Source organism: Dasypus novemcinctus, chromosome 7 (assembly GCF_030445035.2).
Source record: "Dasypus novemcinctus isolate mDasNov1 chromosome 7, mDasNov1.1.hap2, whole genome shotgun sequence".
Lineage (NCBI taxonomy): Eukaryota > Metazoa > Chordata > Mammalia > Cingulata > Dasypodidae > Dasypus > Dasypus novemcinctus.
This window is the reverse complement of record NC_080679.1, coordinates 42,939,178-42,964,043: the sequence shown is the minus strand read 5'-3', so window position 1 is coordinate 42,964,043 and position 24,866 is coordinate 42,939,178. Positions and strand designations below refer to the sequence as shown.

General features: G+C 38.1%; 1 protein-coding gene and 4 non-coding genes across 7 annotated transcripts in view; all 5 read left to right on the top strand.

Moving 5' to 3' along the window:
• Window positions 1-721: 721 nt before the first annotated feature.
• Window positions 722-24,866, top strand: part of LOC101419631 (nucleolar protein 58) — a 34,588-nt gene continuing 10,443 nt past the window's right edge. The window contains exons 1-10 of one of the 3 annotated variants that reach the window (XM_004458871.4): window positions 722-992; window positions 5,866-5,942; window positions 11,875-11,927; window positions 15,432-15,553; window positions 17,443-17,579; window positions 19,326-19,390; window positions 19,782-19,916; window positions 20,697-20,842; window positions 21,434-21,560; window positions 24,308-24,471. In XM_004458871.4, coding sequence (XP_004458928.1) covers window positions 948-992; window positions 5,866-5,942; window positions 11,875-11,927; window positions 15,432-15,553; window positions 17,443-17,579; window positions 19,326-19,390; window positions 19,782-19,916; window positions 20,697-20,842; window positions 21,434-21,560; window positions 24,308-24,471 — 1,071 coding nt within the window. In that variant the 5' untranslated portion in view covers window positions 722-947. Of the gene's footprint in view, window positions 993-5,865; window positions 5,943-11,874; window positions 11,928-12,126; window positions 12,242-15,431; window positions 15,554-17,442; window positions 17,580-19,325; window positions 19,391-19,781; window positions 19,917-20,696; window positions 20,843-21,433; window positions 21,561-24,307; window positions 24,472-24,866 lie in introns of those variants that run through there. The other 2 variants (XM_012525310.4, XM_012525311.4) reach the window with 2 other exon arrangements.
• LOC111764258 (small nucleolar RNA SNORD70) lies at window positions 7,997-8,085 on the top strand. The gene has a single exon (XR_002796911.1). It is a non-coding gene; the product is annotated as a small nucleolar RNA SNORD70 (small nucleolar RNA).
• On the top strand, window positions 12,022-12,108 carry LOC111764259 (small nucleolar RNA SNORD70). The gene has a single exon (XR_002796912.1). It is a non-coding gene; the product is annotated as a small nucleolar RNA SNORD70 (small nucleolar RNA).
• On the top strand, window positions 20,885-20,968 carry LOC111764262 (small nucleolar RNA SNORD11B). The gene has a single exon (XR_002796915.1). It is a non-coding gene; the product is annotated as a small nucleolar RNA SNORD11B (small nucleolar RNA).
• On the top strand, window positions 21,691-21,774 carry LOC111764261 (small nucleolar RNA SNORD11). Its single transcript, XR_002796914.1, has one exon. It is a non-coding gene; the product is annotated as a small nucleolar RNA SNORD11 (small nucleolar RNA).

Below are 24,866 nucleotides of genomic sequence, written 5' to 3'. Positions count from 1 at the left end.
CTCAAACCGCTACTTTCATTTATCTTGTTCCCAGATTTCAGAGCTGTTGGCGAAAATCACATCACCTTGTGCTCTGTAACTTTGAGTAGGTTACTGTTTAATGCTTACAGACAATCTGCACATAGGGCCTGAGAAGTGAGAAAGGAAATTTTACTACTGGACTCCTGAGTAGTGGAAGAATTGGCGTATTTAAGTCCTGTCACTGAGACTGAAAGTGTTCCTGAAAACAATTTACACCAGACGAGGGGCAAGGTTTCGATTCAACCCTGCAGTCATTTTTACAAATGCAGCAAAAATAGGGAGAGGCCTATACATATTTGAAAGATATGTGTGCTGATTATCAGTTTTGCCAGACAGAAGAGAAAGACCAAGAGTGCTCACAGATAGACTGACAGCGATGATGTCTTTCCGAGGTCTTCACTTCAATGCAGGGGATAAACAGGAGTAAAGACTAAGTCATTGGGTAGCATTTCTCAAAGTCCAGATGATCGAGGCAGATAGGTGTCGAGATGACCTCTCATTTGTGTCAAAATAAAATATATTACTTTGTGGAGTTAAAAAAACAACAACAAACCCAGCAAAGCCTTTCTCCTCAGCTTTCCACAGGGACCGGCCGCTAAGCTACTCGTTTAAGGGCCTAAGAAATCTCGTGATATTTCGCGACCCCGTCGCCACCAACGGCGGGAAGATTCCGGAAACAACGACACACTCTGTCGGAAGTGACGTACATGTCCCCGAAACCTTAGAGTAGAAGCGCATTTCAGCATTCTGTGTGCTGTCTGCTGTGGAACGTTTGGGCAGGGTGGCCTGAGCCCTTGCGTGGTGGCTTGCGCGATAATTCTGTGCCCGCTGCGGCCCTACGGGCCTTTGGGGGCTATAAATTTGGTCATTTCCCGCTGGTATCGGAGCTCGTGTCGTGTCGCCCTCCACTCTGACTCGGCCTCACCATGTTAGTGCTGTTTGAAACATCCGTTGGCTACGCCATCTTTAAGGTAGGTGGGAGATTCAGCGTGGGCGGGGGGCACAATGCTGGTGCTGGTGTTGGACAGGCGAGGGAAGGGAAAGAGCTGAGGAGAGGACGAGATTGGTTCGGATTTGCATGGGTATCTTTTATATCCCCAGGCTCTGAAAGAAAGGGAAAGAGTTCAGGCTAGGAAAACGCGTGATTCTGTGAACACGTGGCCCAGCCGTTTGGGGTTCCTAGCTGCGTTAGAGTTTTGGCCAGGTTCGAGAGGTCGGCAGGAGTCATATAATGAGAGTTTTGCAGGTTTTGATAAGGAGTTCGGGTTTTTTTGAGGCATTATTAAAAGGTTTTAAGCAGAGGAATCACCTGACTTAATTTACCTTTTAATAAGGTTACTTTGCTTTCTGAAGACTAGAATACAGGAAATCAAGAAAGGAAGCAGGGACGTTTTTGCATTAATGTAGACAAGATGAAATCGCTAGGATTTAAGGTTGATATGGAGGGAAACTAATATCTAGAGACATTTTAAAGTTAAAACTCGTAGAATCGGCCGATGGATTGAGTGTGGTTTTAAATAAGTGGGTGCGTGGTGGTGCTATTTGCCCAGATGGGAAAGTCTGGAAGAGAAGCAGGTTTTGTTTGTGAGAGCGGTAGTAAAAAGTGCGAGTTTTTACTGTTTGCGATGCCTATTAGAGGTAGAAATGCAGTCGTCTTCCATCGGCCAGTCCAGTATTTCAGGTTTGAAACTTGTGGAAGAAATGTGAGGTGGTAATATAGATTGAGAGTTGGTTGTTTTAATAGGGAAAGTTTGAGATTAATTTATAAGTTCATCAGTACAGTAATGAACGAACAATGGAATATTGGTACAATACAATGCTATTCCTATGTAGGGAAGAAAGAGGTATCTTCTGAGCGCTTCTAAGATTCTGTTCCGAGCTCTGCAATTGTATCAACGAACAACAAAGCTTGTACTTATATTCTAGATTTATGAATGCTTGTATAAAGCAAAGACTTTTAGATAAAATATATAGTGTGAGTCCAGTTATGACTCATAACCCTTTGTATTTATGTATGTTGTATGGATACAGAAAGCCTAAGTAAGCCTCACTTCTGACGTTTGAAAATATACTTTTATTTGTACTTTTTGCGTCAAATATTATTTTTTAAGGAAGCCAGTAAAATAATTAAAAACCAAAAGGGAACTTTGCTTATTTTTCCACTGTATGGGAGGTGGGCGATCAACTGCTTGAGCGGCATATACTTTCTCCATATTATTAATTTTAAGGGACTTTTAACAACCTTATTCTCTTTTAGAGCCCCAGAACGTGCCTATTTTGTTTTTCCCTGGCTTTTTGAAGTCTTTTCTAAATTCTTACGTACAATGCTGAATATGTCCAAAGTTCTCTAAGGGGTTCTTAACAAAGGGTCTGTGAGCTTGAATTTAAATTAAAAAAGAAAAAGTTATTGTGGGGATGTGTTGGTGAAGATGTGATATATTTTAAAATAGTACACAGTATAGTGTGGACTTATTAACGGGTCCCCTGCTCTCTGTCAAATTTTGAATTGTTGTATGGTGATGAGTTTCTGATTAAACTATTTTTGTATGTACTATCCTGAATTGGATGCTAAAAGGACCAACTACACAGTCAACTAGTTGCCTACCAAAGGTAGAAAGGTATTGGCCTACCAATTAATAGTCTGGTTTCTGGGTGTAGGTCATAAAAATTCACCTTTAGTTGATTTCTGTTCATGAAGAATATCCTGCCCCATAAAAGTAAGTCTTGAGTATTTTGTTGCAGTTTTCATAGTTACATTTTTTTAAGTTCAAAAAATTTTACATTTTGGTTTGTATAACCTCATAATTAGAGAAATAACTGGTCAGGCTCAAATATATTGAAATACTGATCCACATGTTGTCACCTGGAATTCACTTATTACTTATTACTTTATGTAAAAATAAACATACTAAGTGTTCTGGAATTAGTGGTGATGGTTGCATAACTTTGTGAATAGACTGAAAACCACTGAAATGGAAATTTCAAAAGGGTGCATATATGGTGTGTGGATACGTCTCGATTTAAAATATTATATTGTATAAATATTTCTAGAGAAAGAATGAAGATTAGGGACCACAGGGGGAAGGGGAAGGAGTTGGGTTCAGAGTGCTTGTAAAGTTTGAAAATTCAAAACAAAACAAAACAAAAAAAAAAACAGTTCAAGATTATTAGCTCCCTTTTGTGAGCTTTTTTTTTTTTTCCAGAATGCTGGGGTATAAAATTATTTTGGTTGCTTAAAATTCATGCTCTGATGAGAATGCTTTAAGACATTTCTTCAAAACATTTTTAACCTTGATTCACAGTAAGAAATAAATTCTATATGATGCCCCAGTATACACTGACCAAGTTATACTTACATGTATATCCATATATACAGAGAAGTTAAAAAAGAATTGAACATTTTGAAAACTTATTGTTTGGTGACAAGGTTATATATATATGAGTGTAAAGTCAAAATTAGTATGTAAAGAAAAGAAACTTATAGTTATTTCTAAAATAATACAAGGACTCAACTTGGATCTCATGTCACAAGGCACACAGCATAAGGGTAAAGATGTCCTAAAGTCTTATTCATCCCAGACCTTTTGTAAAAGTTGTGCTTTCCGGTAGGGTAACTACTATGCAGATGTGACGAGCACTTTATATGTGACTAGTGTGACTGAGGAAATGAATTTTTAGTTTTAAATCATTTCACTTTAAATAGCCACATTCAACAGTGCTGTGTACTATGGCATTGTATATTCCTTCATTTCCTCAAAACTGGAAGGAAGAGATTCTTGATGTGTCTACCAGATGTTCATATATAACATGATTACTAAGCAATATTTTTTTCTAGCTTTATATAATTGTATAATTTACATCATGTGTAATTCAACCATTATAAGTGTACAGTTCAGTATGTTTTAGTAAAATTTATATAGTCGAAAAAGCTCCACGTCCAGTTTTAGAATGCTTCCATCATCCGAAAAAGTTAACCTCCTGGAGCCAGTGTAGCTCAAGTGGTTGAGCGCCTGCTTCCCATGTACCAGGTTCTGCGTTCAATCTCTGGTACCTCCTTAAAAAAGCAAGTAACTTTCTGCTTGGTTACAAGTCAATCTCAGCAATAGGCAACCATTGGTGAGCTTTCTGTCTATATAGTTTTGTCTTTTTTATAAATTTCATGTAAATGGAGTAATAATGTAGTTTTTTTGTGTCTAATCTTTGTTAAAATAATTTTTAAATATCACCAGTATGCTTTGCAACCATTTGTTGCTCCCTACTTGTGATTCCTTTATAGTTTTTCCAGTTTGGTTTATTTTGACCAACTTTTCAGGTTCTGTAAATATATCTAATTCAGTTAAGTGTGAGGTTAAGTTTAAACAACACAACAGATCTTAAAATTGTCTTGCATACTCACCTGTCATAAATTAAAATTGGCGTGCATCTATCACTGTTGTGTTTTTTTTCCATAAAATACATGTATAATATCTAAACATACTATATTTCATCAGATTTTAGAGTCCGTTATATTACATTGTCAAACTGACCTGCCATCAATTATAAGACTCCCAATTTCAGAGATGTTAAACATGGAGAGGGAAACAGGTACATTTTAGGATTTTTATACCATGTCTTATACTTGTCAAGTTGACTTTCATCACACAGAGTATTGGTGAGGGTATGGGAAAATAACTTTTATTGATTAGAGTAAAACTGATAGATTCACTTGTGGGCAATTTGGTAGTATCTGTCAAAGTAAAATATGTGTGTCATATATGATCCATTAACTTCACTTCCCAGAATATTTTCTTTGGAAATAAAGCATATATTCATAGGCATTTTCTGAAGCATTGTAATAACAAATTTAAAACAAATTAAACATCTGTCAGGAAGAGCACAAATGGTAGTACACCCATATAATGCAGCACCAAGCCGTCTTACACCAGCAATACCAAGAAACTATGCTGTGAATGCTAAAAGTATGATTCCTAAAAGTATGCATGTATTTTAAACGTCTTAGAGAATGTATATCCAAATGTTATTATATTTCATAGGGTAAAAAGTGCCTCTTTTTTTTCTTTACATTTTAAAATTTCTTACATCTAGATGTCTTAGTTGATGGTGTTCTTGTTTTAGTAAAATCCATAATGTGAGGATGATCATAGCAGTAGCAGGATGTTTTTTATTGAAAATGAGCAAATAGTCTTTTGAGAATGTTCTGTGAATATGTTGTGTATTACTGATGATTGTGAAAGGACTAGGAGCACTTTAAAGATAGGTTATCAAAAAAATCATAGCTAGAGCTGAATTCCTTTTGAGTTAATTGTCATGTTGAATCACTGTTTTGACCAAAACTTTATGCTGGATAAAAAAGAAAATACTTTATTTCAGGGAGAGAAGTATCTTCCATTACCCTCATTTTGTTTTTGTTTTTTTTTTTTAAATTTCTTTGTCTTTATTTTTTTTAATGTTACATTAAAAAATATGAGCTCCCCATATGCCCCCTTATCCCCCTCACCCCACTCTTCCCATAACAACCTCCTCCATCATCATGGGACATTCATTGTACTTGGTGAATACATCTCTGAGCACTGCTGCACCATGTGGTCAGTGGTTCACATTATAGTTTACATTCTCCCCTAGTCCACCCAGTGGGCCATGGGAGGACATACAATGTCCAGTAACTCCCTGCAGTACCACCCAGGACAACTCCCAAGTCCTGAAAATGCCCCCACATCACATCTCTTCCTCCTACTCCCCACCCTCCATCACCCTCATTTTGCATCTACATTTGTACCTGAAGAGTGTAGTTACATATACCTATTCTGGGACATTTAAATAAATTTATTCAAATATTTATTCCAGGTTCTAAATGAGAAGAAACTTCAAGAGGTCGATAGTCTGTGGAAAGAATTTGAAACTCCAGAGAAAGCAAATAAAATGTAAGTAATCTTGAAACAAGTTTTAGCAGTAAATACTTAGGTTGGTTTGTTTATTTTTTTAGGATTTATTTTTATTTATCTCTCTCCCCTCCCCCCGCCTCAGTTGTCTGTTCTCTATGTCTAGTCGCTGTCTGTTCTTCTGTGTCTGCTTGTATTCTTGTCAGTAGCACCTGGAAACTGTGTCTCTTTTTGTTGCGTCACCTCCTGGGCAGGCTGAACTTTCTTTCGTGCTGGGCGGCTCTCCTTATGGGGTGCACTCCTTGTGTGTGAGGCTCCCCTATGTGGGGGATACCCCTACGTGGCAGGGCAGTCCTTGTGCGCATCAGCACTGTGCATGGGCCAACTGCGCACAGGTCAAGGAGGCCCTGGGTTTGAACCGTGGACCTCCCATGTGGTAGGTGGACGCTCTAACCATTGAACCAAGTCCTCTTCCCTGTATTTAGGTTTATTTTTTAACAATGTTCCTTCTGACCTGTATAATGTTGTATTTGTAATTATTATTAGTTTTTGAAATCTGGTTCAACCCAGATTAATGTAACCCTAATTATTACAGATGTTTAAACTTTAGTTTCCCTAAGTTAGTGATATTCAAATGTGTTTGAACTTGTTCATAGCTCATTCATTCTTTTTATGACTTTCACTTCCCAGGTCCTCTGGAGTAATTAAAAAACTAATTAGTAAAGCCTCTAAAGATAAACCTGAGGCTCCCAATATCTCTGAATGACAAAGTAGATAAAGTAGGACTTTGGTACTCAGCCTAAGGAATGAGAACTGGCTTTTCCTCAGGATTTAGAGTCAAGATGACATTTCACCATCTGTGAATCATTTGTGAAATAGACTGTTTTGTGAATGTGGTCTTTAGCAGAACTTGATTGATTGTCTTGATCCCTGTGGATTTGGAGGAGTCTGTGTGCAGTTATGTCTGTGGATGCCAAAAGGGCATTTGGTAAATTCATCTGCTCTTTTTAAAAAAAAAAAAAATTATTTTATTTAATTTATCCCCCCTTCCCACCCACCCCCACCGTTGTTTGAGCCCACTGTCTGCTCTCTGTCCATTTGTTATGTGCTCTGGTCTGGTTGATCTCTTTAGCAGGCATCAGGAATCCAACCTGGGACCTCCCATGTGAGAGAGAGTCACTCAGTCTCTTGAGCCACCTCAGCTCCCTGCTTTGTTGTGTCTCTCATTGTTTTTCTTCTTTGTCTCTTCATTGCATCATTTTGTTGCATCATCTCCTGGAGACTTCCCATGTGGTAGGTGGAGCTCAACCACTTGAGCCACATCCACTTCCCTCATCTGCTCTTGCTAATAAAAACTCTCAGAATAGAAGAGAACTACTTAAGCTTGTTAAAGAGTGTTACCCCCAGAGAAACAGCATATTAAACAATTAGATAAACTAAATATAGAGATGATTGTTGTTGTTTTTCTGGTGGCCAAAACCCCAATTTGAATTTGAAATAGCTTAAATGTCCATCAGTAGTGGAATGGTTGAAAAAATGTACTAACATCTGTACATTTCTTGTTGGACCATGAAGTACTGAGAAAACCAAGTTTCAGAGTAGTTTATGTAATGTGATCCCCTTTTTGCAGTGTCCTTATATGTCAGTATATGCATTTACATGAGTACAGAGAGATACGAACAAATATCTCCTCAGAAGGGTGGAATAAGGTGAAATTATTACTTTTTTCTAAATCTTTGCATTGTCAAGTATGTATCATAAAGACCACCAGGCTATTCCTGATGAGGTAAGAAAACTTTGCTCAAGATACATGATTTAAGGCCCGATGGAAGAATATTTTTCTTTTTCTTTTTTCTTTTTTTTAGGAGGTACCAGGGATTGAACCCAGGACCTTGTACATGGGAACTAGGTGCTCAACCACTGAGCTACATCTACTCTCCAATGAGAATTGGTTTTTTTCATTTGTTTGTTTTGTTTTTAGGAGGTACTGGAGATGGAACCTGGAACCTCATACATAGGAAGTAGGCGCTTAACCACTTGAGCTACATCTGCTCCCTGTTTTTCATTTTTTGCTTCACTGGGCTGAATTAACCTGATTCATTGTGGTCAATGATGTATTCTTGTTGGAACTGAATCTAAGTGATCTAACTTAAAGATTCGTCACTATCACTGAGACAACGATGAATTAACTATATGTGATTGTTTTAAAATAAAATCATGTTTTCTAAAACCTTGAACATAAGTGTACAGAGGAGAAAGGATATAAATAAGGGTAGCAGGAAACAGATCTGCGAATAAGCTATTTATTTTTTAATGGCACATTTCCTGGGTGGGCAAATGAATATCGTGAGGTTCCTGACCTTATAGGAAATTGCACTTTTTCCTGGGCTAGCTCTGTGCTGTGTAGTAGAAAGCTTCTGTGTCCAGGCTTTTGAGGACAAGGAGTTATTTTGAAGCTTCACCATCTCTGATGTGTTTTGGATGTGGTAGCGTAGCTCTTTACTCTTAGCCTAAGTTTTCTTCAAAGCCTATAACCTTCAAGTAATAGTTGAAACATTACTAGTTCAATGTTTAGAAAAACTAGTTACTTTATGAAGAATAGCTGACTCTTCACCTTGATGCCCAGCAACAGGTAGGTTTTTTTTGGCATGTGCTTAAGGAACCTGTCTTTCCCAGGCATATGCTTTATGTGGCTTTTGTAAAATCAGTGTGCCCCCATAACATCAAAATATTTAAAACTTTTTATTTTGAAATAATTTCAAACTTGCATGACAGTTGCAAAAATAATAAAAACTCCATACTGAAAACTTCAACACACCCTCATCACTCCCTCTCAGATGCCCAGATCTACCAATTTCAACATATTGTCACTTTTGCTTTATCATTCTGTTTGCTGAACATTTGAGAGCAGGTTGTACACATTATATTCCTTGAACACTTAACACCTGTACATTTCCTACGAATGAGGGTATTCACTTACGCTGTAATCATTGTAAGTGCAGCTACCAAGTTCGAGTAATTTAGCATTGATATAAAATTTATATTCTGTAGTCCAATCCAATTTTTATATGTCCCAATAGTGTCCTTTTCAGCCTTTTCTCCTGCATTGTTAGATCTCACCCAGTATTATGTATTGTATTTTATTGTTGTTATCTCTATAGTTTGTCTTTCCTTTTTTCTTTCAATCTAAATCTTCCCATTTTAACCCCTCCCAAGCATACTGTCCTTGTGGGATTAATGACATTCACAATGTTGCAGTATCCTCACCACCAGCCTTCTCTCACCTTCCCTTCATCCCAAATAGAAACCCTACATTCATTTTGGATTAACTCCCCATAACCCCTGTCCTATACTCCTGCTAATCTGTTGCTCTACTTTCTGGCTCCATGAGTGTATCTTCTGTAATAATTCTTTGTGGTTACTTCGGGGCTTTAAATTTAACATCCTAAATCTTTAATAGTCTCATTTACTTTGATACCAACCTAACTTCAACAGCATACATAAATTATGTTCTTGCTATACCCTTCTGTCCCATCATTTTATCCAAAACTACTGATTTATCATTACATTTTATATATTTGCCTTTTAGATTCTGTAGGCAGTAAAAAGTGGAATCACAAACCAAAAATAGTAGTACTGACATTTATATTTACCCAGGTCACTACCCACACTGGAGATCTTTGTTTCATCATGAGTCTTGGACCTATTATGTTTTGTCCTTTCCTTTCAACTGCAGAGAATCTTAGCATCTCTTATAGGGCAAGTCTAGTGGTGGCAAACTCCCTCAGCTGTTGTTTATCTGGAAACATCTTAATTCTAATCTCATATTTTAATGAGATTTGCTGGATACCAGAATTCTTGGTTGGCAATTTTTTGCTTTCAGCACGTAAATCCTTTGTTTCACTGCTTTCTTGCCTCCATGGTTTCTGATGAGAACTCTTCTTACTGGGGCTGTCTTGTATGTGACACGTTGCTTTTCTTGTGTCTTTCAGAATTCTCTATTTTTGGCATTTGACAGTTTATCACATGGCGCGGTATGAGTCTATTTGGGTTTATCCAGTTTGGAGTCCATTGAATGTCTTTGATGTGTATAATTATGTCTTTTGTTCAATTTGGAAAGTTCTCAGCTGTTATTTCTTTGAATATTCTCTCTGCGCCTTCTTCCCACAGTGTGTATATTGGTATACTTGATAGTGTCCCACAGGTTTCTCAGGCTCTGTCTACTTTTTCTTTCCTCTTTCTGGTACTCAGACTGGATGGTTTCAGTTGACTTTTCTGTTAAAGGGTTCAGTCTGCTGTTGAACCATTCTGTGGAATCTTTAATTTCTGTTATTGTCTTCAATTCTGTTTGTTTTCATATAATTTTCCATCTTTATATTGATATTATCTTTTTGTTCATCTCTCATTTTCCTAGTTTCCTTTAGTTCTTTGTCCATGTTTTCTTTGAACCCTTTGAGTATATTTAGGACCGTTTTTTTAAAGCCTGTGTCTGATATGTCCCAGATCTCTTCCTCATTGATGGTTTCTAATTCTTTTTCTCCTTTGCCTGGGCCATCACTTCCTGTTTCGTTTTCTTATTTTTTGTTGAAACCAGCACATTTTGACATTTTAAGGTATTATTGTTGGAATTTAGTCTCTGAGGCATCTATTCGTTAAGTTTGTATGAGGCATCTATTTGTTAAGTTTGTATCCAGCTAGTGTTATGTCAGAACTTTCTTTGAGTTCCAGGTGCTAAGGAAAAAAATAAAAAGAAGAAATAAAAGAAGACATGCCTTTCCCAGTCTTTGCAGAGTAACCTGTGCAAGTGCTCTCCTTCAGGACTTATCCATGCAATGAGTTTGAGAACAGTTCCAGACCAAAGTACATTTCTGTGCACATGCCTGTGTCCCTAGGAGTACATGCTCTGAGTGTCTTATCCATGCAGTAAGTTTGAGAACAGTTCCAGGCCAAAGCACGTTTCTGTGCACATGCCTGTGCTCCTAGGATTACATGCTCTGAGTGTCTCCTCTTCCTAGAAAAGTTTTCTCAAAGTCTAAGGAGCTGCACACTGTGTCTGTCCCACAGTCAGCATTCCCTTGCCCCAGGCAGCATGACTTGACTGCTCTCCCATGGTATTCTGTGGGAGAGCTTGATGATGAGCCACCTTATGTGCTATGTAAATCAGGGCTCTCTAGGGAAGCAGAATCACAAAGAGTTATCTGTCAATAATATGCAATTCTCTAAGAGTCTGTCACGCAGCCATGGGATGCACAAGTCCAGGTTCCGCAGGCAGACTGCAACCAGGGGCTGCAGTGAGTCAGTGAAGGTTCTTGACGAATTCTGGGAGATGTTGGCTGTCCAAAGATGAGCTGGGAAATTCTCAATGCTGGAATAATCACTTCCCCTTTTAAGGCATTCAGCTGATTGGGTTAAGCATCTCTCATTGCTGATGGCAATCTCCCTGATTGATGTAATTATAACCAGCTATCTGTGATTTACCACTGCAGTAAAGTCAGTGGTGACTAAAGTCCATAAATGCCCTTATATTACAGTTAGCCCAGTGCTTGCTTGACCAAACAACTGGGCACAATTACCTGACCGAGTTAACACCATAGCCTAACCATAACATGCACATAGAGCAAGTTCTTGAATGGTGTGTACTGCCAGCCAGATTGAGCCACCATATATTTTACCAATATGTGTGCAGTGGTTCCTCTGCTCCCTCCAGAACTGTGACCTACACTGGGAGCAATGGGTAGCTATGCACAGAGTTGCGGGGGTTGGGGATTGGACGATAGGACAGCTAGGTCACCAGGAGATCATGCTTTTAAGTGGCCTAAAGCAGCTGCTGTTACTACAATCCTTACTGTTTGTTATAGAGCTTTTCGAAAGATCTCTGCCAGTTCTTGCTGGATATTCAAAGCTTCTGTGGGGATACAAAGCCCTGATGTGACTCATTCCATTATCCTGATCTGAAATTTTTTTTTAATTGCAGAGTAAAGCTAAAACATTTTGAGAAATTTCAGGATACAGCAGAAGCATTAGCAGGTAAAGTTAAAGACTGGAAGCTTTTTTTTTTTAATGGCAATTCGTTTTCCTTATTTAAGGGTTGCTTTCTTCAGTTGCCTGAGTTATAACCTTATTCAATGTTGTCAATGATGCATTCTTGTTGGAACTGAGTTGAAGTGATCTAACTCAAATTCGTCACTACCACTGAGACAACATTGAGTTAGCTTTTTTCACTATAGGGCTATTTTCCTCCCATTGGTGAGAGTTGAGAAGGTTTAACTTGATCTCCCTGTGGAAACCACAGCATAATGCTGAAGCACAATACAGTAAAAGCTTTTCTACATGGGACCAAGGTAATGTGGTCGAGTACACAACTCTGATCATTTTAATCCGAGGTTATAGTTGACTTTAGCTAGGATTCACAGTTGACCGGGATGGGAGTAGGGTTGTTAAGGAAGTAATAAAGCTCTCTGGAGGCATACATTTTTAGTTAAAAAAAAAAAAAAAAAAAAAACATTGCCGCATATTCGATAATATCAAAAAAGTGTAGAGGGGCAAAAGAGGTTCGTTGAGCGTGATTTTTACTGAATAAGAGGATTGGGTGACTCATCCTTCAGCTAGTTCCCAGGTGGGATAACAGAATTACAGTGATAGGATTGGCTTCAACAGACAGTCTTAAACATTAAACATAAAACAGTCTTTTTAATGTTAGGGGTAACAGGAGAACTAGATATAAACCCAAATCGGCCATTTTTCAGTTGCTTAAATTCTCGTCACAAGTCAGTCAACTTCTTGGTGGTATCATGAAGAATATGACTTAAAATTAGGAAAGAATTTGACAGATCCAAATATTTTGTTCATCAGTCACAGTAGGGGAAAGGTATGGTTCTCTTCTGAAAATGGGCAGGCCTAATTAATATACTAGAATATTAATGGACATCCTGACTATGGTGAAGGGGATTTGGTGGAGGGAGTATCCAAGGATAGGGCCTTTTTTTTTTTTAATAGTGCCATAGCACAGCTACTGTAATTTTATTCTAAAGATTTCTTAAATAGATATGTTCATTATACCCTTAAAATTAAAGCAGATATGGCTCAAGTGGTTGAGCGCCTGCTTGCCACGTACCACGTCCCAGGTTGGATCCCTGGTACCTCCTAAAAACAAACATGAAAAAAAACAAATTTAATTGGGGAGCGGATATAGCTCAGTGATTGACAACCTGCTTCCCATATATGAGATCCTGGGTTCAATTCCTGGTACCTCCTAAAAAAAAATCTTTCTAAATGGAAAAGCTCAGTCTTAACACAAACATGAGACAGGTTTTTGCCATTAATAGCTAATGTAGTGATCATACGGTAATTGTCAGGTAACTGCCCAGCACTTCTCAGTTACCTTATTATTCCTTGAAAAAATCCTTTGATACAGATTATATCATAATAGCCTATTTTAAAGATGATAAAACTGAGGCTTAGAGATGTATCTGAATTTTCTTACCTAGCTTCTCTATATTGCTTAAAATAACATTAGGTAAATTGAGAGAATGTTATAATAGAGAATTTAAAGTCCTCATACTCTCCCTGCACCCTCACCCCAGTCTAAGCTCCATGGAGGCCATGTTCTTGCTCATGGTCAAATCCCTAGATTTACGATACATATATTTGGGTTAATTAATGAAAATAGTGAATTCTTTTGGGAATCCAGTCATAGAAACCTCTATGTTGTTTTTCCCCCATTTACTTTTACCAAGAAGCTGAATGTCACTTTATTATTAAGAGGGAATTAACTTCCCTACTGCACAAGACAGTTTTTGCATTACATAACCCAAACTGAGTGGTTGTAGGTATCAGCATACATTTCAATTCCAAACCTTTTAAGGAATTTAGAATAGGATGTCAATCTGTTTTGGTCCAGAGGTTCACATATGCTACTTGCACAGAGAAATTTATTCTTTCTTTTGCATCATGTTCTTACCTTGTGAGTCTTCCAAAAGCCATGATAAAATTTGGGGCCAGTCTAAATTAGGTGCAATAGAGGGACTGCTAGGGGATGCTGAAAAGTGGCTCCAAGGAGTAGAAGTGGCTCAAGCAGTTGGGTGCTCACCTCATACATTGAAGGTCCTGGGTTCGGGTTCTGGTGCCTCCTGAAAAGAGCAGAGGCAAGCATCCAGCAAAGCAGGTGAAACCAAGGGAAGCCAATGTGGCTTGGTATTTGGGCATCAGCTTTCCCACATAGGAGGTCCCAGGTTCTAATCCCTAGTCCCCAGTACCTCAATAAATAAATAGGACTTAACAACCAAAAGTGAAGGCAGAGACAAGTAAAGACTTCTCCTTATCTCTGCTATCATCCCTTTGTTCCAGCCTTTAAAAGTACATATTATGAAGAGTAAACTTTTCAATAAAGAGTTTTTTGTAAATAGTAATAAATCTAGAATATGATCTTTTTTACTTTTAAGAAGTTAAGTTTAAATAAGGGTGAAAACTAGGTTGAACTATAAAAGTAGGTAAAATGAAAGATTGAGAAAAGGAAGAAGTTGAATAAAATTACTTTTTAATTGTAAAAGAGGATTAGAAATGTAAAAAGAAAGACTTATTAGAAAGGAAGATATAAGAATCAATACTGTACAAGATATAAAAGGTTAAAACCCAACAATAGTAGCTTGAATCCTAGTTTCTCAGTATAGAGACCCCTGCAAGGGCTGGGTAGTAGCCAGAATTGTTTTGTCCTCACTTCTAATTATCAGATGGACTGCTAATTCAAATGGAGATGGCATCAGGAGGGAGGAGCAAGTACCTGACTGCCTTGAGTTTGAAATTGACAGACCTTCTTTCCTGCTGGGCATGCTTTAGCCTCAACCAAAAGCCAAATATCAGAAGTGTTACTCCACAAAGCTCCCAAAGATGGAGGTGCAGGACTAAGAAAGGATAAAAGTTAAAAAGTGGCAGATTTAGAACTTGTCAGAAATGAAAGCTGTCCCTGGAATCAGATAGGCTACCTTGAGAGTAATACATTCTCACTGGAGGTTTATAAGCAGAGGTCTGATGACATATCTGGATCAGGGATTAGCTAAAATAAGGCATGAAAAGGTTTCTTAGCCGTGCTTAATACTGTGGCAGAGCCTACAAATTGATTGCACCCCTTTTTACCAAAGTCTTCACATGATTTTAGGATATTCCACAATCCAGAATGTAAATCAATCAATCAGAAATTACTTAGAAGAGTAAATCAATTTGTCATCCCCAAATAATCTAGCCCTGAATTAAGAGAAGAGTCATGTGACACAGGAAAGGTACTTTGGACATGGCTTAACTACTGGCTGTGGAGCAGAAATAAGAGTAATTGTTGATGATCAAATGCAATTGTGAAAAGCAGAACTCGTAAAACATTTTTCTGTTCATTATTTTACTTTAGAAGTAAATGTTTAATATGTTTCTTTGGAAAAAAAAATTTTTTTTTTTTAATAAAAATTTTAAAGACTTTAATTTCTCACTGTTAAAAATTTCAGAGTTAACTGACTTACTTTTGGTTTTCTTTTCCCTGAAAAGCATTCACAGCTCTCATGGAGGGCAAAATCAATAAGCAGCTAAAGAAAGTTCTGAAGAAAATAGTAAAAGAAGCGCATGAACCCCTGGCTGTAGCCGATGCTAAACTGGGAGGGGTCATAAAGGTAAATCATGATTTTCTTTGATGCTTGTTAGTTAGGGCTTATAATAAGCTAAATTAAAATTAAGTTTATTTTTTAAAAAAGTTTGTTAAATATTTAAATTTCATTTCAGTATTTCTATTACTGTTAGGTTATAAGGTTTTCTTTGATATTGATCTCTACGTCCCTTCAAGAGCCCACATTTTGGGAAGTGGACATGGCTCAACTGATAGAGCGTCTGTTTACCATATGGAGGGTCTAGGGTTTGATCCCCAGGGCCTCCTGACCCATGTGGTAAGCTAGCTCACACACAGTGCTACCATGTGCAAGGAGTGCTGTACCACGCAGGGGTGCCCCTGCATAGGAGTGCCCCACGCTCAGGGAGAGCCGCCCCTCCTGAAAAAAGTACAGCCTGCCCAGGAGTGGCGCTGAACACAGAGAGCTTATGCAGCGAGATGACACAACAAAAAAAAGAGATGCATTTTCCCAGTGCCTCCACATAATACAAGCAGACACAGCAAATGGACACGAGATCGGGGGGTGGGGAAGAAATAAATAAAGTAAATCTTTAAAAAAAACCACACATTTTATTTCCTTTTTTTCCTCTTAGAAATCTTAAATTTTAACATTTTAATTCAGCCTTCTAGGAATTGAGCATCATTCCAATTTTTGTTTCTAGTCGAGCTGTGTGTGTATACATCCGTGTTTGTGTTTGTATGTGTATATGTTATGCACAAAAGCATGACAGCCTGTGAAAAGGTGTAATAAACAGTACCAGTACTGCTTTGAATGGGTTTATATGCACATGGTGTAAACATGCAAAGAACAGGCACCCAAAAGGTTGTTACTGCTGAATGGTAGGATTATTGTCCTTAAGCATATAATGCAATGTATGCAGTTTTGCATGCCATGAGCCAGAACTGAATAAAAAAGTTGTCAGTTATACTGCAAAGTGAAAAAAAATGGTGTGCAGAACAAAGTTTATTATATTTATGTAAGATGGATGGAGATTTAGACTATTTTTAAAGATGCATATGTAGGTGCATAAATATCAATACATTAATTATTTGGGAATGTTCATGGGGTGATAATATTAATAGCTATTTGTGTGTAGGGAGAGAACCTAAGGCTTAGAACTTTTACTTTTCATTCAGTCCCTTTCTATACAGTACTATTGATTAAAATTCTAGTGTACGTTATACTTTTGCAGTTTTAAAAAGAAATTAATTAGTGTATGGTAGTAAAAGATATCCATGAGCCGGGGCAGCGGACTTGGCCCAGTGGTTAGGGTGTCCGTCTACCATATGGGAGGTCCGCGGTTCAAACCCCGGGCCTCCTTGACCCGTGTGGAGCTGGCCCATGCGCAGCGCTGATGCGCACAAGGAGTGCCATGCCACGCAGGGGTGTCCCCTGCGTAGGGGAGCCCCACGCGCAAGGAGTGCACCCCGTAAGGAGAGCTGCCCAGCGCAAAAGAAAGTGTAGCCTGCCCAGGAATGGCGCCGCCCACACTTTCTGTGCCGCTGATGACAACAGAAGCGGACAAAGAAACAAGACGCAGCAAATAGACACAGAGAACAGACAACCGGGGGGAGGGAGGGGAATTAAATAACTAAATAAATAAATCTTAAAAAAAAAAAAAGATATCCATGAGCCAACAAATGAGAATGATAAGAGTAGGTCGCATAGTGTTTCATCTTTTTACAGCTTTTGATTAATATAGCCAAGCTGCCTTCCAGGAACTTGTGCCACCAATAATATACAAAAATGCTCTTCCCTAAAATACAACTAGAAACTATATACTTTTTATCAAATCAATAAATGTTATATTTAAATCAATGCTATTTTAATATTTAAATTGTTTCAGGGAAGCTTTTCTTTCCTTTATTTAAAACATCCGTTCTTTGTTTTTAAAGGAAAAGCTGAATCTCAGTTGTATCCATAGCCCTGTTGTTAATGAACTTATGAGAGGAATCCGTTCACAGATGGATGGATTAATCCCTGGAGTAGAACCACGTGAAATGACAGCTATGTGTCTTGGATTGGCCCATAGGTGAGATTTGCTGAAAAGTAAAATCAGCTTATTTTTATCTTTTGAACACTTATATAGGACTGTTCTACACACATTACACATACTAATTTATTCCTCTTAGCAACCTTTTGCATAAGGTGGTAGTATTGTCCTCATTTTACAGGTGAAGAAACTGACACCAAAGATTAATGCAACTGGTAAGTGGTGAAATCAGGATTTGAATCCAGGCAGTCTGACTCCAATGCCTTGGCTCTACACCTCATCACAGGAATTCTCTTATCCTCCAGCATTGGATTCCACATCCTCGGCTTTCTCTTCTCCTAAGTCACTCCTCACTCCTCCATCTACCTGTCAGCCCCCAAAATTCTCATCTGTTACGGTTTCCTCTTCTTTGTATGTGTTGATTCTTTTACTCTGGTTTTTATTGAGCTGTTAGAATGAGGCAAAAAAGCATGATACCCTACCATGTTTTAACCAGAGGTCCCCTAGAACAGGCATTTTTGCTGTTCTGATACATGTGCTCCTAAAAAATGTGACATTCTATGAAATTGTATACTAAAAATAACAGGGTTTATAAGAAACAACAATATTTAATAAAAACCTATGCAGCTTTGTAACCAGAGATTAAAAACAACAAACCTGGGAAGCAAATGTGGCTCAAGCAATTGGGATCCCATCTACCATATGGAGGTCCAGGATTTGATTCCTGGGGCCTCCTGGTGAAGGCAAGCTTGGCCCACATGGAGTGCTGGCCCAAGCAGAGAGCTGGCATAGCAAGATGATGCAAGGAAAAGAGACACTAAGAAGAGACAATAAGAGAGCAGCAGACCAGGGAGTTGAGGCGGCACAAGAGATTAAGCACGTCTCTCCCACTCTGGATGGTCCCAGTGCCGCCTGACAAGACAAGCAAACACAGAATGCACAGCAAATGGACACAGAGCATACAACGGGGAATGAATAAATCTTTAAAAACAAAACAAAAACAATTTAACACAGTTAAAAAGACATGTAAAAAAGGTCTGTCTAACCACAAAAAGGTTTCCGTAGTTTGGAAGGGTTGAAACTGACAAGCAAAGTGTACAGGGATCAGGAAGAACCTTGCAACAAATGTTACCCGGAGAAAACAAATAGCTAAAACTGATTGTGGAATAAGTGGGCATTGTTTGCAGCAGTGATTTTCAACAAAGGACAGTATTGTCCCTTAGGGAATCTTTAGCAACATCTGGAAACATTTTTGGTTGTTACAACTCAGACAGCATGCTACTAACATCTAGTGGGTAGATGCCAGGGACACTTCTAAACATCCTACAATGCATTGGACAGTCCCCTACACAAAGAATTTGTCAGATCTAAAATCAATAGTTGCAGGGTTAAGAAATCCTTCATGTACAGTATTGTTCCTCCACAGCTTTCTATTTCCAGTTGTAAGGTTCTATGTTCTTTCTTGGTGGTATAAAGCATTAATGTGCTGTAGGAAAAATCACGAACCAGTATGACTTTTGTACTTCATTGGCATCGTTATCCTATTAGTAAGAAATACATGTTACAGAAATAACAGGTTTTAACAGATTTTAACAGGAAGTTTTTTTAATGTATATTTTAATCGTGCATAGTGTATTGCTGTTCAACTGATTTTCCTACTTTGGAAAAAAAAACATTGCAGTTCTGAAGATATTAATTTGGGTTAAAAGATTGTTAAAGACGTTAATTTAAAGGCATTTCCTAGATGCTATCTTAAAAATTTGTTATTTCCCCCCTTCTCCACAGTCTTTCTCGATATCGGTTGAAATTTAGCGCTGATAAAGTGGACACAATGATTGTTCAGGCAATTTGTAAGTATAGTTAAAGTCTACTCTATATTCCTCATGGTTTTTTCCTACTGTTGAAAACTGTATTGGTTCTATTTATTGAAAAAGAGAAAGGAGATGAGGTAGAACTTTTAGTAAAATAGATAAATGGGAAAGCACAGAACATAAAAGGAAAATTTTGGTTACTTGGAGAAGATGTGAATCACACTTAACATTGTGTAAATGAATTCATTTGTTTTTTTTTCCTATGAAAAATGTTAAAGCCATATGTGGGATCTCTATAGTTTTATATTCTGCCTTTACCTACTTGTCTTTATAATAACCTGTCATTAAACATTTTTTTAAAGTATAAAAGACAAAACAATTTTCACTTTAAAAAATCCCTTTAAGTTGTTTTCATTTTAATTGATTGCAGCCTTGTTAGATGACTTGGATAAAGAACTAAACAACTACATTATGCGTTGTAGAGAATGGTATGGCTGGCATTTCCCTGAACTAGGAAAAATTATTTCAGATAATTTGACATACTGCAAATGTTTGCAGAAAGTTGGTAAGTAACTTGCTTATTCTTTAAGGCACTGAAAATAATGATTTATTTGCATCCTAAAACATGATTTATAGTAAAAAAAAGTTCTTTCTGATGTGGGTCTCAGGACTGTAAGTTGGTGGATTCCATTTGTTTGTGCTAACCTCCTACATCAGAATTTTTAGGGGATGGAGTCAAGAATATATTTTTAACAAGCTCTGCAGGTTTATAAGCTTGGACAGCATCGTTTATTAATATCTGTTAGATTTCAGAAACAATGAATTTTAACTTTGTGGTGGTCTATGGTGCAGCAAAGAATATGGCTAATTTGGAATGTCTTAAAATGGCTTCTTATAGTGCATGCATCTTGTAGTTAATTTGCTATTAATTGGGATAACTGTAGACTTGGGAGATCCTGTAATATGCTAATAATATTTAATTATTAGTATCTATACTATTAGTGTTATATTGTATACTTATAGTGTAGTAAAAATATTTTAAAAGGTACATGAGGATTGCAAATAAACATGGATTACTTGACTCGTTATTGGTGTTATGTCATCATAATACTACCCCAAGAATTCCTGGCCCTGTCTTGTTTGCTTCATTATAACCATAACTACAAATTTTATCTCTAAAATCAAGCCTCACCATAGGTAAAGCTACTAGGTCAAACTTTTTTACTCTTTGTTTTGTTCACCCTTGTCATTGGCTTATCTCTACTTTTTCTTTTGACCAGTTGGTGGGATTTTATATAATTTGTTGAAGAGTGATTCTCCTTTATCCTCTGCAAACTTTCTGTAGGTGATAGGAAGAACTATGCCTCTGCTAAACTTTCTGAATTATTGCCAGAAGATATTGAGGCAGAAGTGAAAGCAGCTGCAGAGATATCTATGGGAACAGAAGTTTCAGAAGAAGATATTTGCAATATTCTGCATCTCTGTACCCAGGTAAATTGATACACATAAAGTTGTGGTGTAATATTACTTTTCTGATGGCAATGATGATTTTTTTAACTTGCTCACCTGATATGCACATATGAGGGTGTATAGTCACTACCTCATCTGATGCCATCTTCATTTTTATATTTAAGGTGGAGAATAGATGCTAAAAACAAAGTTAGATAAGTACTATTTAAATAATTATTTATATTATTAGCATTGTCTGAATAAGGAATTATCAAAATTGCAATAAGAAATCATAAATACAGCTTGACTTGTTTAGTTCTGAGTGTTCTAATGTTTTTTCTCTGGTTTGGAGATAGATATACAAGAATCAAAGAGAAGATAAGACAAATGTCTAGCTCTTGGAGTTTTAAAAAAATATAATAATACTGACATGTTAATTTCAGGCAGTGTAGTAGTTAAATCAGCCCTGTGAAGGAAGGTACTTAACCTCCATGTTATAAGAAACTGAAGTTAGTCCAGGGTCACATAGCTGCTCTGTGATAATTCAGGATTTCAGTGTTTTAGACAGGTGTCATTTTTATATTCTTACCTTTTAAGGTTTTTGTGGTTTATTCATTTTGTTCTTTATACTAGGTGATTGAAATCTCAGAATACAGAACCCAGCTCTATGAATATCTACAAAATCGAATGATGGCCATTGCACCTAATGTTACAGTCATGGTTGGGGAATTAGTTGGAGCACGGCTTATTGCTCATGCAGGTGATGGTTTTAATGTAATTCACAAACAGGATCTTGAGAAAACATAGGTTTTTTTCTTTAAACTGAACATTAAAGAAATATTCAGTAATAAAAAGAGGTACATAGCATGTGTCTGAGGACTAAGGGCCAAGTGTTCAATGATGATTTTTATTTGTGTGCCTGACTTCCTGTTGGATAATGAAGGCATCTTTAGTCACTACCTCTTCTGAGACACTTGTGGTCCATTGTCAAGTTTATGTTTGATTAAAATGAGCAAGTGAGGGAAGCGGATGTGGCTCAATCAGTTGGGTTCCCATCTACCATATAGGAGGTCCAGGGTTCAATGCCTAGGGCCTCCTGGTGAAGGCAAGCTGGCCTGCACAGAGTGCTGCCCCATGCAGGAGTGCTGGCACAGCAAGGTGATGTAACGAGTGGAGACACAGAGAAGAGATAATAAGAGATGCAGCCGATCAGGGAGCTGAGGTGGCACAAGAATGGACATAGATCTTTTAACAACAAAAAAAAATGGTCAAGTGAATACAAAAGTATGAAATCAGTTAATATTTCATAATAATAAAAACTCAGGGAAGTGGCTATAGCTCAAGCTCCACAGGTTTGATCCCGGGACCTCCTGGTGAAAAAAAGGAAAAGTATCCCAGACCTGCACAGCACGACGCACCAAAAAGATGACAACCAGGCGGCGGACTTTGCCCAGTGGTTAGCGCGTCCGTCTACCACATGGGAGGTCCGCACTTCAAACCCCGGGCCTCCTTGACCCGTGTGCAGCTGGCCCACACGCAGTGCCAATGCGCGCAAGGAGTGCCGTGCCACGCAGGGGTGTGTCCCCCTCGTAGGGGAGCCCCATGCGCAAGGAATGCACCCCATAAGGAGAGCTGCCCAGGAATGGTGCCCTGCACATGGAGAAATGACACAACAAAAAGAAACACAGATTCCCGTGCCACTGACAACAATAGAAGCAGACAAAGACGACACAGCAAATAGATGCAGAACAGACAACGGGGGTGAGGTGGTGAAGGGAGAGAAATTTTTTTTTTAAAGATTTATTTTTATTTATTTAATTCCCCTCCCCTCCCCCGGTTGTCTGTTTTCTGTGTCTTTTTGCTGCGTCTTGTTTCTTTGTCCGCTTCTTTTGTCGTCAGCGGCACGGGAAGTGTGGGCGGCGCCATTCCTCGGCAGGCTGCTCCCTCCTTCGCGCTGGGCGGCTCTCCTTATGGGTGCACTCCTTGCGCGTGGGGCTCCCCTACGCGGGGGACACCCCTGTGTAGCATGGCACTCCTTGCGTGCATCAGCACTGCGCATGGGCCAGCGCCACACGGGTCAAGGAGGCCCGGGGCTTGAACCGCGGACCTCCCATGTGGTAGACGGATGCCCTAACCACTGGGTCAAAGTCCATTTCCCTAAATCTTTTTTTTAAAAAAAGATGACAACCAGATAAAAACAAAAACAAAAAACTAATCAGATTAAGATTTGAATAGTTTTAAGAAACTGCTACAAGTGATGTATATATATCCTTTATTAAGAACCTCAATTTCATTATTAAATGTGCTATTTTAATGTATTTGACTTTCAAATATGTTTCAGATTAACTCATTTCTGTATATGGTGTATATTGTATATGGTGATATTGTAAATAACAGTATGATACAATAATTGAAAAGTTAACTAGAGTGAATTTAAAGTATATTTATGCACTAAAATCTTAACATTAGAATAGCTCCTTCAGATGCCATTATTAATCAGACAAACATTCCATTGAAATACAGTCAGTTTCAAGGTCAGAATCTTTTGGACTAGTTTCATTGTCTTTACCAAACTTTCGTAGGTATAGCTAAACTTGGAGCAGTTAAGAAATGGGGATTAAAAGAAGTGTTTTGCAGTAGCTTGGTAACTAGTTTTAGGCAGATCTTATTCATCTGTGTCTTGAAACAGCAGGATTATTTTTTTTTTAATTTCTCTCCCCTTCTCCCTCCATTGTCTGCTCTCTGTGTCCATTTGCTGTGTTCGTCTGTGTCTGCTTGTATTCTTGTCAGTGGCACCAGGAATCTGTGTCTCTTTTTTGTTGCGTCATCTTGCTGCGTCAGCTCTCCATTTGTACGGCGCCACTCCTGGGTGAGCTGCACTTTTTTCACGCGGGGTGGCTCTCCTTACGGGGCAAACTCTTTGCACTTGGGACGTCCTTATGTAGAGGACACACCTGCATGGCAGGGCACTTCTTGCACACATCAGCATTGCGCATGGGCCAGCTTACCACACATGTCAGGAGGCCTTGGATTTGAACCTTGGACCTCCCATGTGGTAGGCAGTTGCTCTATCAGTTGAGCTAAATCTGCTTACCCTAATAAGTTTCTATTTATTTTTGCGTAGCTTCTTAAAAAAGCAATAAATTGACTTTCAAAATCTCGGAAAATGAGAATAGATTAGATTGGTGTGTGTGAAATACATGCTTACATGTTTCTATCACTCCTATAGTATACTAAAGGAATACTACCATGCCTCAGATGGGTAAGTTAATAAGGTTAACCTTCCAATTTGTCGTAGGAATTCATCACAGTTTCCTTATTCGTTAGCTCATTTGTGGAACCACAAATGCTAAAGCATCAGAATTTTTTTTAGAATTGTTTCAGGCTGCTAAATGGCAGCACCCTAGGAATGACTCTATATTGTATCAGATTTTTATTTACACTACTGGGTTTGATGCTTACATACCTAGAAGGGCATTTTTTAAAACTACTTTTTTTCTTTTGTAGGTTCTCTCTTGAATTTGGCCAAGCATGCCGCGTCTACAGTTCAGATTCTTGGAGCAGAAAAGGCACTCTTCAGAGCCCTCAAGTCTAGACGGGATACCCCTAAGTATGGTCTCATTTATCATGCTTCACTTGTAGGACAGACAAGTCCCAAACACAAGGGAAAAGTGAGTTAAAATTGTTTTCCTAAGGTGTGTGTAGGACTTTTTTCCTTTTTCCCCCAACAACTCATTTTCCTCCTTACCCATTATGTTAGTAAATCTTTCTCTTGTCTCTTTTTCATTAAATGGAGAAAAGTGAATTCTTTAAATAAAAGGCACTTTCCTATACTGAAAGAAAAAGAACAAATTATATTTGGCCCTATTAAAGCCATTTTCTTTTGCTAATTGAAAGGTTATGTAAATTCTGAGATAAACCCTTGTTGGGGGAGAGTGCTCATGGAGGATTAAAATCTGCATAATCTGAAAATCATCAAGAAACCTTTAAATACATTTTAGGACATCCATACCAGTGTTTGCCAATAATAATAGTGTTTGCTTGCATTTATTTGGAATCTGCTTGT